This window comes from Notolepis coatsorum (genome assembly GCF_963971535.1).
Source record: "Notolepis coatsorum genome assembly, chromosome: 2".
Classification (NCBI taxonomy): Eukaryota; Metazoa; Chordata; class Actinopteri; order Aulopiformes; family Paralepididae; genus Notolepis; species Notolepis coatsorum.
In genome coordinates, this window is record NC_140166.1 from 160,437,755 (window position 1) to 160,455,309 (window position 17,555).

General features: G+C 43.8%; 1 protein-coding gene across 1 annotated transcript in view; it reads left to right on the forward strand.

Moving 5' to 3' along the window:
- Positions 1-8,715: 8,715 nt before the first annotated feature.
- gmds (GDP-mannose 4,6-dehydratase) overlaps positions 8,716-17,555 on the forward strand; it is a gene marked incomplete at its 3' end in the record, with an annotated part of 404,477 nt that continues 395,637 nt past the window's right edge. Inside the window, exon 1 of the mRNA XM_084308364.1 lies at positions 8,716-8,927. Coding sequence (XP_084164490.1) covers positions 8,832-8,927 — 96 coding nt within the window. The 5' untranslated portion in view covers positions 8,716-8,831. The remainder of the gene's footprint in view (positions 8,928-17,555) is intronic.

Sequence of the window (17,555 nt, forward strand, 5' to 3'; positions counted from 1 at the left end):
TTTGTGTGTCTATCCGCACATGTATAACAGCAAAGTTATAGCAACTATGGTGTCTTGTCACTGGCAGTGATGATAGCCAGTCCTCTGGAGAAATCATCTACACATCTGATGCTGCTTTACTGAGAGACATTCTGTCAGCAGTGGCCTGCCTGGGGGCCAATAAAACATCTTGCTCAAATATTTACTGTATAAATCAATTGTTACTGAAACTTTTCAGACCTCTGCTACTCACTGTATGTTTACATTTTCTGACACTTGCCATGTAAATGGTGCATTTATATAGCAGCCTTTATCGAAAGCGCTTTACAATTTTTTTCACCCATTCACTCATAGATGGCGGAGGCAACCATGCAAGATGCCAACCTGCACATCTTCATAAGTGTCTTGCTAGAGGACACTTCGACACTCTGTTTTCTCCTTTATGTAATCCACTGAATTAAAATACAATAGACAACTCATGCTAGTGGATATTTAGGGTGGAATCCCATGTTCTCCCTCCTTCTGCAAGTAGATTTCCTTCTACAATTTATAATATAATAACTGGACTTTTGGAGAAATCTTTATTCGGCATGCAGGCAGGCAGGCACACACACAGGAACACACACACATGCAGTTAGTTGGGTCGCCGATGCGATTGAGTCTCTGCACTTGACCCATCCCGTCGTCCTTCCCCCCAAGGGCAGCCGAGAGCAGATACAGCCGTCTGCGAGGGGCCGCGCCCCGGGGACCAATCCCAGTGCTCCTGTCTGTCTTCGTCAGGGACGCGTTAGCAATCTGTTGTGCATGTTTTTCCATTGGGTTTCTCTTATCGGGGGGGGGAACCCTTGAGAGCACGGGGAGAACATGCAAATTCCACACAGAAAGGCCTGGGAGATACCCCACCTGGGTACCTGGCAACGTGGAAACCTGTTATTTTTTGTGTGGTGGAGTTGACGCATTTGTTTGTTTGGATTTATAGAATAGAATAGAATAGAATAGAATAGAATAGAATAGAATAGAAATACTTTTATTATCCCGTGGGAAATTTGACACTGCAAATCGCTCAACATTTAAACATTTAAACATTTAGACAGAACAGGTAGAGAATAAGAATAATAAAACAAATCAAATCATGTTGCCTAAGATGAGAGTAGAGTAAAATAGAATAAAAATGGAATAAAATATACAGTAAATAAATACAGTCAAATATACTGAGGTCTACAGTAGGTGTAATATTGCACAGTGCTGTTTAAAACTAAGTCCAGGAAGATGTTAACTGCCAGCTCAGTGATGCAGTGAGGCACAGTGATGCATTGTATAGTCTGATGGCTGTTGGAATGAAGGACTTCCTGTGCCGTTCAGTGCTGCATTTAGGTAGTGTGAGCCTGGCACTGAACCTGCTCCTCCTGTCAGCCAAGTCTGTGTATAGTGGGTGGGAGGGGTTTTCCCTGATGGCCTGGAGCTTAGCAAGGCTCCTCCTCTCCGCCACCCTCGCTAGGGAGTCCAGCTCCACCCCAACCACGCTACTAGCCTTCCTGACAAGCTTAACAAATTGATCCTTTAAAATGTAATTATTTGGTAAGAGATTTTTCACCCTAGGGCACCTTGTCGTAGTTTTTATACTTTTAATTTACCAAACTAAAGAATTTTTGTAGCCAACCTCTTTCACATTGGCTGTAGCAAATTATTTTAAATACATGCAAATAACACTTTCAAAATGCAAACATTTAAACAAACTACATTCCATAGGAAGTTAAATGATCATTGACAGGCTAGTCTCTATGAGATGATTTGGCTTAATGGGAGTAAGAATGAAAAATGTAATTATGAATTGTATGATCTTCTTACATGTGCATTTTCTTTCCAGTGACAACAATAAAGCAATAACATAATGTAAGCGAATGCAAAAATAAATCAACACATTCAGAGATCTAGGCACACTGGCAGAGGCTAGTCTATTGTGCCATAGACATGTCAACCCATACATTTTTGGAGTAATTGCAATATTTCAACATTGCTTATATATCGGTTGTTGAGACACGCGGGCAGGGGAGACATTTAGTGAATTGCAAGTGAAATTCACAAGTACTATAACAACTCTGTTACACTCGTGCAATGCTGTCATGGAGCTATCCCATGCCCTATACGTTTTCATTTAATTAAATGTAAAACCTTTATTTAAACTTGAAAGGCAACTGAGGGTTCCCTCATTTACAGTCACGTCGAGTGTACATACAGAGTTAAGCAAAAAAGGCATATAAAATCATAACAACAAGACAAGTAAGGATAACAATCAATTAAAACATGTACAACTTGATTGACAAAGGTTGGAGATCGAGGTTTTAAACTCTGCAACAGAGGGGAGAATCTCAAGCTTTAAGGACTGGTGGAGTTCATTCCATGAGCTATAGAGGCATCATAGTGAAATACAGATTTACCCTGTTCTGAGCAGACTCTGGGGACCTTAAGGACCAGTCACTAGAACGGGTTCCATAGGTACCAAAATTACCAATAAGGGCCTTAAAAATTTACAAATAAATACCAGTGTTTGTTGCGCCTCTCCATCAGCGAGGACCAACCAACCTTCTCATAAAGGGCACAGTGATGAGTGTTGTATCTATCATTAGTGATGAATCTGAGGGCAGAGTGATGTACAGAGTCCAGGGATTTAAGGGTTGAGACCACAGCATGCCTATCAATTACATCACCACAGTCCAGGACTGATAAGAAAACTGCTTCAATAACTATCTTCCTACTAATCAAAGGAAAGCTGGTTGGCAACTTGGAGGCAAGGTTGTCCACCTGGAATTTAAATGTAAATTTCTCATCGAGCCACACACCAAGATATTTATATTCAGTGACTCTCTCAATGCTAGAACCACTTACGGTAGATAAGTAGGGTGCACATTGGCCATACACACATACCACCCTTCTATTTATAATAACATCTTGCTGGCATAGAATTGTGGATAGTTGTTTATGGTTAATGGGTCATTTGAATTGTAATTATTACCCCTAACACTAACAGTCTTAATTGATTTAGACGTGGTCCCCACACATGCTAGGCAAACATTTAGCTTATGTCTTTGTTTGTATCTTGCAATTATGCCGGTTAAGCCCATTTACAGATGCATAAAAGACAAACGCATGCTGTTGATAATAAAATGTTATGTTTATTTGAATTGGTTCAACAAAGACCATGTTTTGTCTCTGTGCTCACACTTGGTTGAATGAATGAATGAATGAAAACTTTATTTAACAGATTGCAGAATGGGTACAATACAGTATGGCTCAATACACAATAATTGTTAAGGGGATGCAGACCTGAGAAAGACATTTGTCTTGTTTACATCAGGGTTCTCTGTAGAATCTTTAGCTGGCCAACCAGAACTGGGAGAGTCCAAAACCTTTCTAGAGGGGAGATCCGGAATGTACCAAGTGTGGTAGACGGTAGAGTACAGAGGGTGGTTTTATAATAACAAGGGAATAGTGCCCTAAACACTGTTTAGTGTTTTGTGATGATAGGTCGGTATGAAATAATGTATCTATTTTTATTTTTTTTATAATTGTTTTGTTCTCACTTTTTCTGTATTTTTGCTCCCATCCCAATTTAGTCGTTATGCCAATTCCCTTTCCTGGTCGTTGCGCGCATTGTCCCACTGTCAGCCTAGGGAGGGTGTAGAACTACCACATGCCTCCTCCGACTCATGTGCAGTCAGCCAGCCGCTTCTTTTCACCTGACAGTGAGGACTCTCACTGGGAGAACGTAACGCGTGCGGAGGTTCACGCTATTTCCCCCAATCCTCTCCCTGCTGAACAGGCGCCCCGACCGACCAGTATAGGAACCGCAGTTTACAACGACCAGGACACATACCCCGCCGGCTTCCCACCCCGCTAACACTGCCAATTGTGTTAGTAGGGACGACTGACCAAGCCGGAGGTACCGCTGACAGCTGGATTCGATCGCAGAGTCCCTGCGGTGGTAGGCGAGTGCATTCTCCACTGCGCTACCCAGCCACCCCAATGTATCTATTTTGTACAGAATTATTACATTCTGGAAATAATGTCTGTTGATTTTGGTTTGTCTCTGTATGAGGGGCTTCCAGGATAAAGCCTGTGACAGAAGCTCCTCTCAGGGAGAAGGGGGAGAGAGAGACACAACTGGGCTTGAGATAGCAGAGCTAGTTCGCATAGCCATGGGCCTAGTCTTTTTGTGATATAGTATTTTGTTTGTATTAGAAAGTTATGTATTGTTGTAATTTTTTCTCTCTTATTTTCTAATTGTATTTCTTCGCATGGAAATACTACATGATTGTAAATAGTTGTACTGCAGACTTCCCCGCCTCCCACTGGTGAACAAAAAAAAGAGAAAATAAAAACAAAACACCTAGATCCACAAAGAATGGATTGCACGGAGCAAGTTGCACCCTTACTTACAATTCATTATGAATTGAAAATGGGGGACCCTGATGTAAACAAGACGAAAGTCTTTCTCTGGTCTGCATCCCCTTAACAATTGTGTGTATTGAGCCGTACTGTATTGTACCCATTCTGCAATCTGTTAATACAATTTTCAGTCAATCACCGTGCAGATTGATTGATTGAATGAAAATTGTACTTATGCCCTGTAGTGTAGTGTAGGACTACAACTCTCAATGTTAATGTGTCACGTGTCTTGCTTATGATTGGTTACTGTTACGTTAACCAGAGGCGCCTCGGAGTAAGGTAGCAGCCAGAGAGACTGGCTGCGGTTTAACTGTTTACCTGCATTAATACCAACTGTGAATAAAGCACAACTGAGCACTACCACGGTCTCTTCTATTAAGATACTACAGTGGCGACGAGGATAAAGGAGAACACACGTTTGTGTCCACCTCGGAAATAGAGGTTGTAGGCTTGTAGCTGAAGAAAGAATAATAGTCAAGCTAGCTTCCAAGTTTTTTTTCTTCTTGGAACTCGTGGCGGGGAAGTGAAAAAAAGGAATGACGCTGTACAGTCTAGAAACGGGACTGGTGTTTGATGAGACGATAGAGACATTTGAAGTCTGAGATTTCAGCAGTTTTTCATCGCAAACAACATCGCGGCAGGCCGGCAAAGGGCTGTGTTTCTCTCCGTGGTAGGAGCTAAAACGTTTACATTGCTCAAGGATTTGGTGGCGCCGGACAGGCCAGGCAACGTGGACTTGAAGGACTTGTTAACGGCAGTGAGAGCCTATTTTTCACCGAAAAAGAATGTGCTAGCAGAGAGGTATACGTTCATAAATCGCAAACAGCTCTCTGGTGAATCGCTCACGGAATATGTGGCGGCATTGAAAGGATTGGCTTCTTGGTGTGCTTTTGGAACATCAATGGAAGAGCAGCTTCGTGACCAGTTTATCTGCGGTATCACAAGTAACGATCTGCGCAGTAAGCTGCTGAATGCAGCTTGTGACGGGGTCCTAGTGTGGACCAAGACTCTGGAGATCACCAACAACTATGAATGCACCGTGGTCAGCATGAAAAGGTTTGTGCCTGAACCGCAGTTCAGAACCGACAGAGTGGAGATGACGGGAAGACAACGTGAAGACGCTACGGGAGGACAGCGACCACCGAGAGCAGGAACAGAGCAGAGGAGCGGCAATGCGTCGGAATGTTATCGCTGCAATGGAAGAGGACATTCGGCGGGAGATTGTCGCTACAAGGATTTCCAGTGTCGGTTTTGCAAGACGACAGGGCATCTGGAGAGGGCTTGCAGGAAGAGGGGCCAATTCAACGGACAAGATCAGCGAGGGAGAGCAACGCGCGCGGCCCAGCACAGAGGCGGGCGAGGAGGAGGAGTCAACATGATCTCAGAGACTGAACATGAACAGGCAGAGTACGGGTCCGGTTCAGAGGAACAGACTCACATGGGACTGTATACAGTCCGACCTAATATGGATTGTGAGTATGAGAAACCATACAATGTGCTATTTGGGCCATCGCATAGATGCACAGGGGTTACACCCCCTTCAGGAGAAAACGGAGGCCATCGAAAAGGCCCCTGTGCCCAAAAACACCACAGAGTTGAGGGCGTTTCTGTCTTTGTTAACCTACTATGGGAAATTCATGTCTTCTTTATCTACTCAGATAAAACCTATGACAGAACTACTACAGAAAGGACAGGAATGGGTCTGGTCAAAGCAGCGTCAAGAGGCTTTTGAGAGAACCAAGAAGATGCTGACAGCAGCACCAGTGCTAGCGCATTTTGACCCCCAGTTACCAGTGATAATGGCCTGTGACGCTTCCCCATACGGGATAGGGGCGGTGATATCACACAAGCTACCAGATGGCAGTGAGCAGCCAATAGCATATGCCTCACGGACCCTGTCCAAGGCAGCGGTAAATTATGCACAAATAGAGAAGGAGGCCCTCAGTATCATTTTTGGAGTAAAAAAGTTCCATGAATATTTGTATGGTCGAAAATGTACCCTCTGTACAGACTGATCAGCCACTGGTCAAGATCTTAGGACCTAAGACAGGTGTTCCCACATTAGCAGCAGCAAGACTGCAGAGATGGGCCCTAATTCTAGCAGCCTACCAGTACGATATTCAGTATAAGGCCGCCCTGACACATGGGAATGCGGATGCATTATCTAGGTTACCGATGCAGGCAGAGGCACAAGAGTGTAGCCCGGACTTCAGAGTCTCGTTCTTAGATGAGATCCCTATCTCTGCTAGAGAGATCGCAGAGCACACCAAGAGTGATGCAGTAATGAGAACAGTGAAAGATTTCACACAGAAAGGGTGGCCTAAGCATGTCACAGAGGAGGAACTAAAACCATACTGGGTGAGACGTACAGAACTGTCTGTAGAGAGTGATTGTGTGATGTGGGGTTTTAGAGTGGTCATTCCTCCCGTACTGAGGTCACAAATGTTAAAAGAGTTACATGACAATCACCTGGGTATAGTGAGAATGAAGACCAGAGCATGTAGCCATTTTTGGTGGCCAAACCTGGACTGAGACATTGAAAACCTGGTGGCCACATATAACCCTTGTCAACTGACTAGAAACACACCACCGACGGCTCCGGTGCATGCATGGACTGGTGCAGTGAGACCGTGGCAGAGGGTCCACGTGGATTTTGCAGACAAAGGCAAACATAAGTTCATGGTGTTAACAGACAGTTTCTCTAAGTGGCCGGAAGTGTCATTGATGATGACAACGACAGCGGAGAAAACAGTGGAGGTTCTGAGGGGGTTCTTCGCAAACTATGGACTGCCAGAGGAACTGGTGTCAGACAATGGACCCCCATTTCAGTCACGGACATTTCAGGATTTTCTCAGGAACAATGGGGTGAAACACACGGTCGCCGCCGTACCACCCTGCCTCTAATGGGGCTGCAGAGCGCCTGGTGCAGAATCTGAAAAAGGCGCTGGAAAAAGCAAAGAGTCAGAGTATCACAACACAGCACTCTATTCAAGACTTTTTGTTTTGTTACAGGAGCACCCCCCATTGTGTGACGGGTAAAACACCGGCAGAACTGTTCTTGGGACGGAAATTGAGAACGAGACTGTCGCTGATACAGCCCAGCGGTGCTGAGACGGGACAACAGAGCACACAGCGGAGCCCGGAGGGACTGCAGAAGTGGGTCCGATCATTCCAACCTCACCAGCGGGTGTTGGTGAAAAACTATGGGGGAGGGGAAGGAGAAAAGTGGGTTCATGGGAGGATTGTGAGGCCATTAGGCCCGGTTACATACATGGTTGAGGTTCAGAACAAAGTATGTAAAAGACATGTGAATCAAATGGTGTCAACTAAGTTACCACAGCCTGAAACGGAAGAGCGAGTAATACTAGGGCCTGATGGTCCTCAGGTCAGGGGAAGTAGTAGACCAAAACGAAATGCAAAACCCCCAGACAGATTAGATCTGTAATCTCAGGAATCAGGGGAGGGGAGGAGTGTAGTGTAGTGTAGGACTACAACTCTCAATGTTAATGTGTCACGTGTCTTGCTTATGATTGGTTACTGTTACGTTAACCAGAGGCGCCTTACTCTGTGTCAGAGTAAGGTAGCAGCCAGAGGGACTGGCTGCGGTTTAACTGTTTACCTGCATTAATACCAACTGTGAATAAAGCACAACTGAGCACTACCACGGTCTCTTCTATTAAGATACTACATGCCCCTAGTGATGACAACTGCCTCAGGCTCTCTGTTTCCACCATGCAGTTTCCACCATGCACTTGGCCACATCCTAACAAATACATTTTAGATAATAGCAGTAGCCTACATAGTACTACAAACACCACCATAACCGGGGGCGACAGTGGCTCAGGCAATCGTCTGGCAATCCAGAGGTTCCCGGTTCGATTCCCGCTCCTCCCGGGCAGCGTGTCGATGTGTCCTTGAGCAAGACACTTAACCCCCAAAATGTCTCCCGATGAGCAGGTTGGCACCTTGCATGGTCGCCTCCGCCGTCAGTGTGTGAATGTGTGAGTGAATGTGTGAGTGAATGGGTAAAATGTGAGTAACAAATTGTAAAGCGATTTGGATAAAAGCGCTATATTTAAAAGCAGCCATTTACCATAACACAGACACCGACAGGTACACTGACAGAACATACATTCATAGTCCTATGGGCGGCGCTGTGTAAAACAGAGAGAGAAACCTCACACCGGGCCCCCTCCTCCTTCCCTAAGATTCCTCCGCTCTTGATACCTGCCCTCTTTCGATTGGCCGACGCGGGCCAGCACTTCCTAGTACGTCACCCGTGTCAATAATTTGTTTTTTACGGACTCTCATCAAGCTCATTCAATAGCTGAACCGGCGGTGACAGACGCAAGCAGGCGCTTTCCCCCCTAGGTTTATAATAATAATTCACACTCTGTCCTCGAAACATGGCCCAATGCACGGAATCGTCCATGAGCTCCGGGGAGAACGGAGGGCTGCAGAAGCCGAGAAAGGTGGCAGTCATCACGGGCATCACTGGACAGGTAAGGGGGTGTGGTGGGTACCGTGTGTGGGTCCAGTCCGCAGCATCCACTGTACATCAGTCATCATAGGAGGGGGGTGGGATCGATGACACAGTATGCGCGTTTTGTGTTGTCATCGATCCCCCTCCTATCATGATAACGTTTGTTTTTATCTGGGTTGAAATCATCTCATCCCAATGCGTGGGAGTCTAAACCAGGAAAAATACTTCAGTAAAGTTATTGATTGATTGAAAACTGTATTAACAGATTGCAGAATGGGTACAGTACAGCTCAATACACACAATTGTTAAGGGGATGCAGATCAGAGAAAGACTTTCGTCTTGTTTACATCAGGGTCCCCCATTTTCAATTCATCATGAGCTTTGATGTTTAGTCAGGCTGTGACAACTAAGGCTGCCCATTAAACCTTGGTCACTAAAACGCAACGAGAATATTTGTTTCTACAAGAACATTGTCATTGTTATCCAACCTACCATTCATTAGCAAAGTACTTGAAAAGATAGTTTCAGTTCAAATAAATTCCTTTCTTGAAGAAAACAACATCTTAGAAGAATTTCAGTCGGGATTCAGAAAATATCATAGCACTGAAACTACCCTCACCAAAATAATCAGTGACCTCAGGCTAAACTCTGACGAGAATAAGATCTCCATCCTTGTCCTGCTAGATCTCAGTGCAGCATTTGATACAATCGATTCACGATATTCTAATCGATCGTCTTGAAAACCTTGTCGGTTTCTCAGATGTGCTAAACTGGTTCAAAAGATACATCAGAGGGAGGAAATTCTATGTTAGACTAGGAGAGCACATGTCTGATATATACGACAACAACTATGGAGTTGCACAAGGGAGTTGCTTAGGTCCTTTACTCTTCTCCCTTTACATGTTACCGCTGGGTGATATCATCAGAGAACATAATGTAGATTTCCATAGCTATGCGGATGATACACAACTGTACATATCTGCTGAACCCGATTAGCTCCATTACAGACTGCTTACTGGCAATAAATAAATGGATGAGTAAGAACTTCCTGAAACTAAATGAGAACAAAACTGAAATTCTAATTATCGGCCCCAAAACTAAAAAAGAAACGTTAATAAAGAACCTAGGAGGACTAACCCCTTGGATCAAATCTGAGGTCACTAGTCTCGGGGTTATCATAGATTCAGAACTGAACTTCAATTCTCATATTAGCAAAGTAACAAAAACATCGTTCTTCCATCTCAGAAATATAGCAAAAGTACGACCATTTATTAATCAGAAGGATGCTGAGAAGCTAATTCATGCATTCATATCTAGCCGGTTAGACTACTGTAATGCACTTTTCACAGGTCTCCCTAAGAAAACCACAGAGAGGCTTCAGCTAATCCAAAACTCTGCAGCCCGACTGCTAACTAGAACGAAAAGGAGAGAGCACATTAGTCCAGTCTTAGCTGCTTTACACTGGCTTCCTGTAACATTTAGAATTGACTTTAAGGTCCTTCTCCTTACATACAAAGCTCTAAATGGACAGGGACCTAGCTACATCACCAACACTCTAATAAATTACACGCCAGCAAGAACACTGCGATCATCAGCTGCTGGACTACTAGAGGCTCCCAGAAACAGTCAAAAGAGGATCGGTAATGCAGCCTTTATCAACTATGCCCCAAAACTGTGGAACAAACTACCCCAAAACATCAGGGAAGCCAACTCGCTAGACATCTTCGCTAGACATCTCTTTGCTCAGGCATTTCAATGACTTACCTGCACTATTCTTACCCTGCCTACTTTTCTATGCTAATTTTATCTTATTTTACACTGCCTATCAAATTCTTGTGTCGGTTATCACACTTTTTACTTCTTACTGATGACTATTTTTAAACTGAATCATTTTAAACTTTTTCACACTTTTTACTGTAACCTTGCTATTTACATTTTTTACTGTTGTTGTATGTCCGTTCTATTTTATAATTTTTAGACTATTTTTAAACTTAATCATTTTAAACTACTTTATTATTTGTATTACTGAATAGAGAGCCTATTAGGATGCTAGATCCTAATGTGAAACACTGTGATTTACCATACCCTGCCTATCAAATTCATGTGTCGGTTATTGCACTTTTTACTTCTTACTGATGACTATTTTTAAACTGAATCATTTTAAACTATTTTTATTATTGCTAGATCCAAATGTGAAACACTGTGATTATTTGTATTACTGAATAGAGAGCCTATTAGGATGCTAGATCCTAATGTGAAACACTGTGATTTACCATACCTTGCTATGCTCGCTCATGCCTGTATTTTTTATGTCTGTTCTATTTTATAATTTTTAGACTATTTTTAAACTGAATCATTTTAAACTTTTTATTATTTGTGTTACTGAAAACTGTAAGCGGAGAGCCTATTGGGATGCTAGATCCTAATGTGAAACACTGTGATTTGCCATACCTTGCTACCTGTCTATCTTTTTTATGCCCGCTTATGCCTGTATTTTTTACTGTTGTGAAGCACTTTGAACTGCAACCTCTGTATGAAAAGTGCTATACAAATAAAGTTATTATTATTATTATTATTATTATTATTATTATTATTATTAGGCCTACTATTTATTGTCGATGAAAGAAAGCTGCAATCACATCAGTTGGCAGGTAGTGGGACATACGTGTTGCTAAATCAAAGCCTGGCTGGTCAACTAATTTGTTTTATTTTTCCTGTTGTTACTACATAATATTAATGTTTTTTACCCTCTCTTTTATATAGCTTCTCTCTCATTGTAAAGTGTCCTTGAGTCCAATTTATTATTATCAATCAACTCTCAACCAATCAAACAAGCCACAATGCAATGACTGTAAGCTTTGAGAGATGATATTAGTACTGAGTCATGGCAATGTATGGATTCTCAAAGTCAACTTCCTGTCTGTTGTGGGGGACCCTGATGGAAACAAGACAAACGTCTTTCTCAGGTCTGCATCCCCTTAACAATTGTATGTATTGAGCCGTACTGTATTGTACCCATTCTGCAATCTGTTAAATAAAGTTTTCATTCATTCATTCAATTGTTGCTACGGCTTGGAGGAAAAATTCACTCCTGGCATGTACGCTTCATTTAGTGCAGAAAACAAACCGGAAAAGCGGCAAATTAAACACAGTTCTTCAACAGGTTTGACCAGGTGGCTCCCTCCCCTCCCATTATGTGATTAATGGTCTGTAACAACTAGGTATGTGCTGGGCCCGGTATAACATGTTGATGGTATGATAAACGTGGGCAAAAATACCACGGTTTCACGGTATATCACGGTATTCGGTAAAAAAAAGGGAAATTTTTTCCCCATCGAACCAAACTTATTTTTATTACAGTGCACAAATGCGCACAATCAGCTTTTCTGTAAGTGTTATTTATGAATGTGTGAAGACTGTCTGTATTACACACAGAGGGAACTGTCTGACCACTTTCAAACTAAGTACAGAATAAAAAATACTTCCAAATAAACTTTCATGATTATGAATTATAATTATAATAAAATATTGATTGAAGAATACCACATTGGAGATGAATAAGAAATGTAAAACGTTACCATAGAAGACACAACTATTACACACGACTAATGTTGTCAAAAAAAAAACATTCCAGGGAAAACCAGGAGGCATATGTGTCTATCCTGGTGTGGCTAGTATCCTGGTGTGTTCTGGAATATTGTTTTTTTGTTGACTTTGCTTTTCCCTGCACCAGCTGGCACCCGAGATGCACAGGGTATCTTCAATCTAATCCAATGTTAGCTTAACATTGACTTCCTGGATGTTCCGTGCAACGGAGAGAGTTGGCAGGGCGGGTGGATGCCCGGTGTGTGACGTGTAGAAACGTGTTCAACTACATTTCTTTGGCTTGAGCTTCATTTAGTTGCTCCTCTACCCAGACATCAAGGCCACTCTGCCTCTGCTGAAGAGTACAGGGTCATCGTTGGGGCCTCCATGTCCGGCCTTCCATGTCCAGGCCTGAGTCATATCATCCACACACTTCCATCTTGGAGGACACTGTTGATCATCGCTAGGGCCCTAACCATTTTTTTATTATTTTTTTTTATTGATCTTTTTCCCCCTCCATTTTCCTCCGATTTTCTCCCATCCCAATGTTAGTCGTATGCCAATTCCCAATCCCTTCCTGGTCGCTGCGCACTTACCCCCCACAGTCAGATCATCTGGGAGAGTGGAGGCTATCGCGTGCTTCCTCCGACACACGTCCAGCCAATCAACCGCTTCTTTTCACCTGGCAGCGCGGATCCTCCCTGAGAGGGCGTAGCGTGTGGAAGGATCACACTATCCCACTCAGGTCCTATCCGCGCTTAGCAGGCACCCCGACCGAACTGTAGGAGTCGCTGTTTACAACGACCCGGACCCACCCCGCCAGCTTCTCCCACCTTCTAATACAGCCAATTGTATTAGTGTGAACGGCCAGCCAAGCTGGTGACAACCCCGGAGCTGTGAGCTGGATTCGAACAGGCGAATCCAGCTCGCAGCTTCGGGGTTGGTGACGAACGCAATCTCCGCTACGCCACCTAACCGCCCCTAACACACCTTTCTAACACACACACACCATCTCTCCCTGTCTCTCTTACTACCCCCCCCCCCCCACACACGCACACAATTTCAGTGTACATAGCCTTCACTCCCAGACATATCTATCTATACACACTATCTCCCCCCTCTATCTTTCTATTACCCACTATGCAAACACATACTGTAGCCTTCGACATGTACACACATTATGCAGACACATAGCCTTCAACTTGTACACATAATGCAGACACATAGCCTTCGACGTGTACACACATTATGGCAGCGGTGGCCTAATGGTTAGAGAAGCGGGTTTGTGACCGGAAGGTCGCTGGTTCGATCCCCCCGACCGGCAGGAAAAAATCTGGGCTGGGGAAGTGAATTAATAACTCTCTCCTATCCCCTTAACACCAACCGCTGAAGTGTCCTTGAGCAAGGCACTTAACCCCCAACTGCTCCAGTGGAGTTGCTCAGTGGCCAACGGTGTCAGACTGTGGTTGTACTGGGCAGCTCCCAGGTGTGAATCGAACTGTGTGAATGTGAAGCAGGGCGTTCCTGAAAAAGAGCATCCGCTCAGCGAACCTACCCTGGGTAAATAAAGGTTAATAAAATAAATAAATAATAATATGCAGACACATAGCCTTAAACCTTTACACACACGTGTATGCAGACACATAGCCTTCAACTTGTACACACGTATGTCGTATGCACACACATAGCCTATCTACGTCATTCTCTTAAAGTCTGTACATACATTGTATCTATAACTTGTATTATGCACGTCAATGCTCCTCTTGTTTTGTTTACTATCATGTAAATACTTTGTTAGCTCATCATTCATTAGAGATCTAGACCAGGGCCCATCTCTGTAACCTAGGTATCTCCATGTCATTCTGTCGGTGAACTCCAGCTTAACACCCCTTCCTGACAGGGAGCGACGCGAGCGAGCGTGATTGCGAAAATGATTAAAATGTATTTGTTTCAATCAGACTATCCTGACCTACCGCGAGCGACGGCGAACTGAGCGGCGATGTCGCTCCCCCCTCAAATATTCGCTCGCTGTGTCTCTAGTTGAGCGATTACGCGTCCGAGTCCCGCCCCTAAACACTTTTTATGACCATGGCTTATCGCGGCGCGCGGCAGAGCAGCACTCGCGGAAATAGGCTGCTGCTCCGGCGAAAGAAAGACAGGCATTCTATTGCCATGCTCTAAGACAAACTCTAACCTTAACCAACTCCGAAAGAATGCCTAAACTTAACCGGCGAAAGAAAGACAGACGCTAGTTACGTTTATATAGAGAGATGATAAATTAATTAAACATATACAAAAAAAAATAATAATTGAAGTGGTTCGAACTTGTCACCAACTGACCGCAGGCTCCACAGCAAGCTGAGGAACGAGTTGAGCTAACCGTCGATGTTAAAACTGAGTGACGAATGTAGGGGGGATTACGAATGCATAATGCCGCGGCAACCTATGCGCCTCTGCCGCTCTGCCTCTGCCGCGGGGCGTGCTAGCGTGCTGTCATGTGGGCGTCATGGCCAATCAGAGAAACGCGGAAGCACTCTTGGGCTGCCTTTAATATATAAGCTGCCCGGCCGCTCCCATGTCATCGCGCCGGCGATATCAGCGACTCTGAACCGTTTTAATCAAAGACTTTGTTGTCAGTCTCCGTGAATAATATCTGGTCAAATTGTTCCAAGTCACATGCTTTTTCTGGCATTCATCAAGCCGCAGATGAATGGAATGATCAGGCCTCAGGTCTCACTCCGCGTGCCGCCTGATCTACAGCGCCAAAGGCCTCTGCAAAACCAGTCCATCAAACCGACTAGATCAGTGGTTCCCAAACTTTTGGTTTATGCGCACCACTAGATTGTTATCAAGAACTTTTGCGAACCACCTCGTATGCAAACAGTAAAAATAAATAAACATCAAATGTATATATATAAAGTAAAGACCGGAGATGGGATGTGTGCTCGCACACACACACACACACACACGCATGTTTACGCTTATAGCAGACTTTTCAGCTAATGAAGTTAAATCAACTATCGAGAGAGAGAGAGAGAGAGAGAGAGCGAGCGAGAGAGACTTGTTACGCGTGACTTCCGGAGTGCGCACTGAGTTCCGTTGTCTCAGAATGGATTTGGTAGAGAGAAAGAGAGAGAGGGAGCGAGCGTGCAGAGGGAGCGTCGGTTAAAACTGTCGTAACGCACAAGCGCCACTATTTACCAATAATGATTAGCCTAATTTGAGAGAACAACAAACTATGATACCATGTTTTATATTACACAACGGTTTTACAATTTTATTTTAAATACAAATTATATTATATGCATTTTCTATTATTTTCTATTTTATTTAGCTTTTTTTTTTCACAGACCACCTGCAATACCTTTGCGGACCACAGTTTGGGAACCACTGGACTAGACTGTGTGTGTTGTGGAACGATTCTCTCGGCTGCCAAACTGCACAGGATCTAGATTTGGCATGATGTCATTCAGGAACCAACGCAAACAAATGCACTGTATGCAAAAGAACTGTTTGCATACAGTAGTTTAGAGAGCTAAAGTTGTTGACGAGATGGTCCTCAGTTCATCGGTGTTCAGAGGGGAAGGTTTTGGTAGGTGGACAACTGGTAGCCTCTTTCCACTGTCTAGGGACTACGCTTTCGTCAAGCAAACTTGATGATATTGCAGAGAGGAATGCTGATCTCGCATGCAAACTCCTTCAATAGTCTTGGGGAGGAAGCACGTCTGGGCGGGGCAATTTGTGTCAGTTGATGGCGAACAGTCTGCTATACATCATCCCACACTGGAATAGTGGGGAGGTGGGGGGGCGGTGGTGGCAGGAAAAGAGGTAGAGCTGAATGTTGGATCTAGGCAGAAGTGAGCGGTACACTTTCACAATCAACACACAGTTTGCCAAAGTCTTGGGGATTCACTCCACGGACCACCTTTTTCGCAGTTATGCATACAGATAAAAATGTATTGTCATTTATACAGCACAAGTACAGTACAATGAAAAGAAATTTGGCTTTTCCAACCAAATGTGCAAAAGTAATATACAATGTACAGGTGATTACGCTGGGTATAAAATGTATAGATTGGTACTATGGAGTAATAGTGCTATATGTATGTACAGAGTTGTAGTATTAGGTACACAGTGATACAGGTATAAAGACACTATGGTAGTAAGTCATACTGGCCAGCATTATAACTAGTAAGAGTAGGTAGGGATATGACTGTACAGATATAGTATCACTATCTACATATAAAAAAAGATTATATGCAGGTATGTACAGGCAAGGATTATATGCAGGTATATTCAGACTAATATCAATATATATGTGTGTATGTATATATATATATATATATATATATATATATATATATATACGTTTACAGCACTATTATACATGCTATCATACATACAGGGAGCGAAATTAAAGCCCGCCAAGCGCCATTGGCGGGCAGATTTTACGTTTGGCGGGTGGGACTGAGAGGTCTGTCCGCCATGTGGCGGGCAACGAAACAGTCATGTGAAAACCAATCGAATAACATGATCCAATTCTTAGCAGAGTTCTCACTCGCTGTCTCAAGCACACAGACATGCAACGCGCTGCTCCTCCCTCCTCCAGCCCCTCCCAACCCCATGTAAACAGAGAGGCTAGAGTCGGGCCGGGAAGTCTGCTGACTGCTCTAACGTTAGCTACCGTTACAAAATGACCCAGTCAACTATTCACTTTTAGTTTAATACTGAGGCATTGTCCGTTATCTAGCCGGCTAGCTACTGATAGCTCCCGATATCAACAAATGCTCCAGCAAGTCTAGTAGTGCATAATACCTCCGTTGGATAGGTAGCTACCTAGTACACATTAGCTCCAGTAGGGTCCAGCTGCAGCGCCGGAGAATCCTTGCTGGAGCTGGAGGCTACAGTATAGGGTCCAGCTGCAGCGCCGGATAATCCTTGCTGGAGCTGGAGGCTACTCGAGTATACACACAGACAGTGGAGCTGTTTGCAGATAGCGAGCATTTTGACTTGTTGCGTGGTGGCGATGTCTCGCAGATAATACAACTACAAGTACGATTAT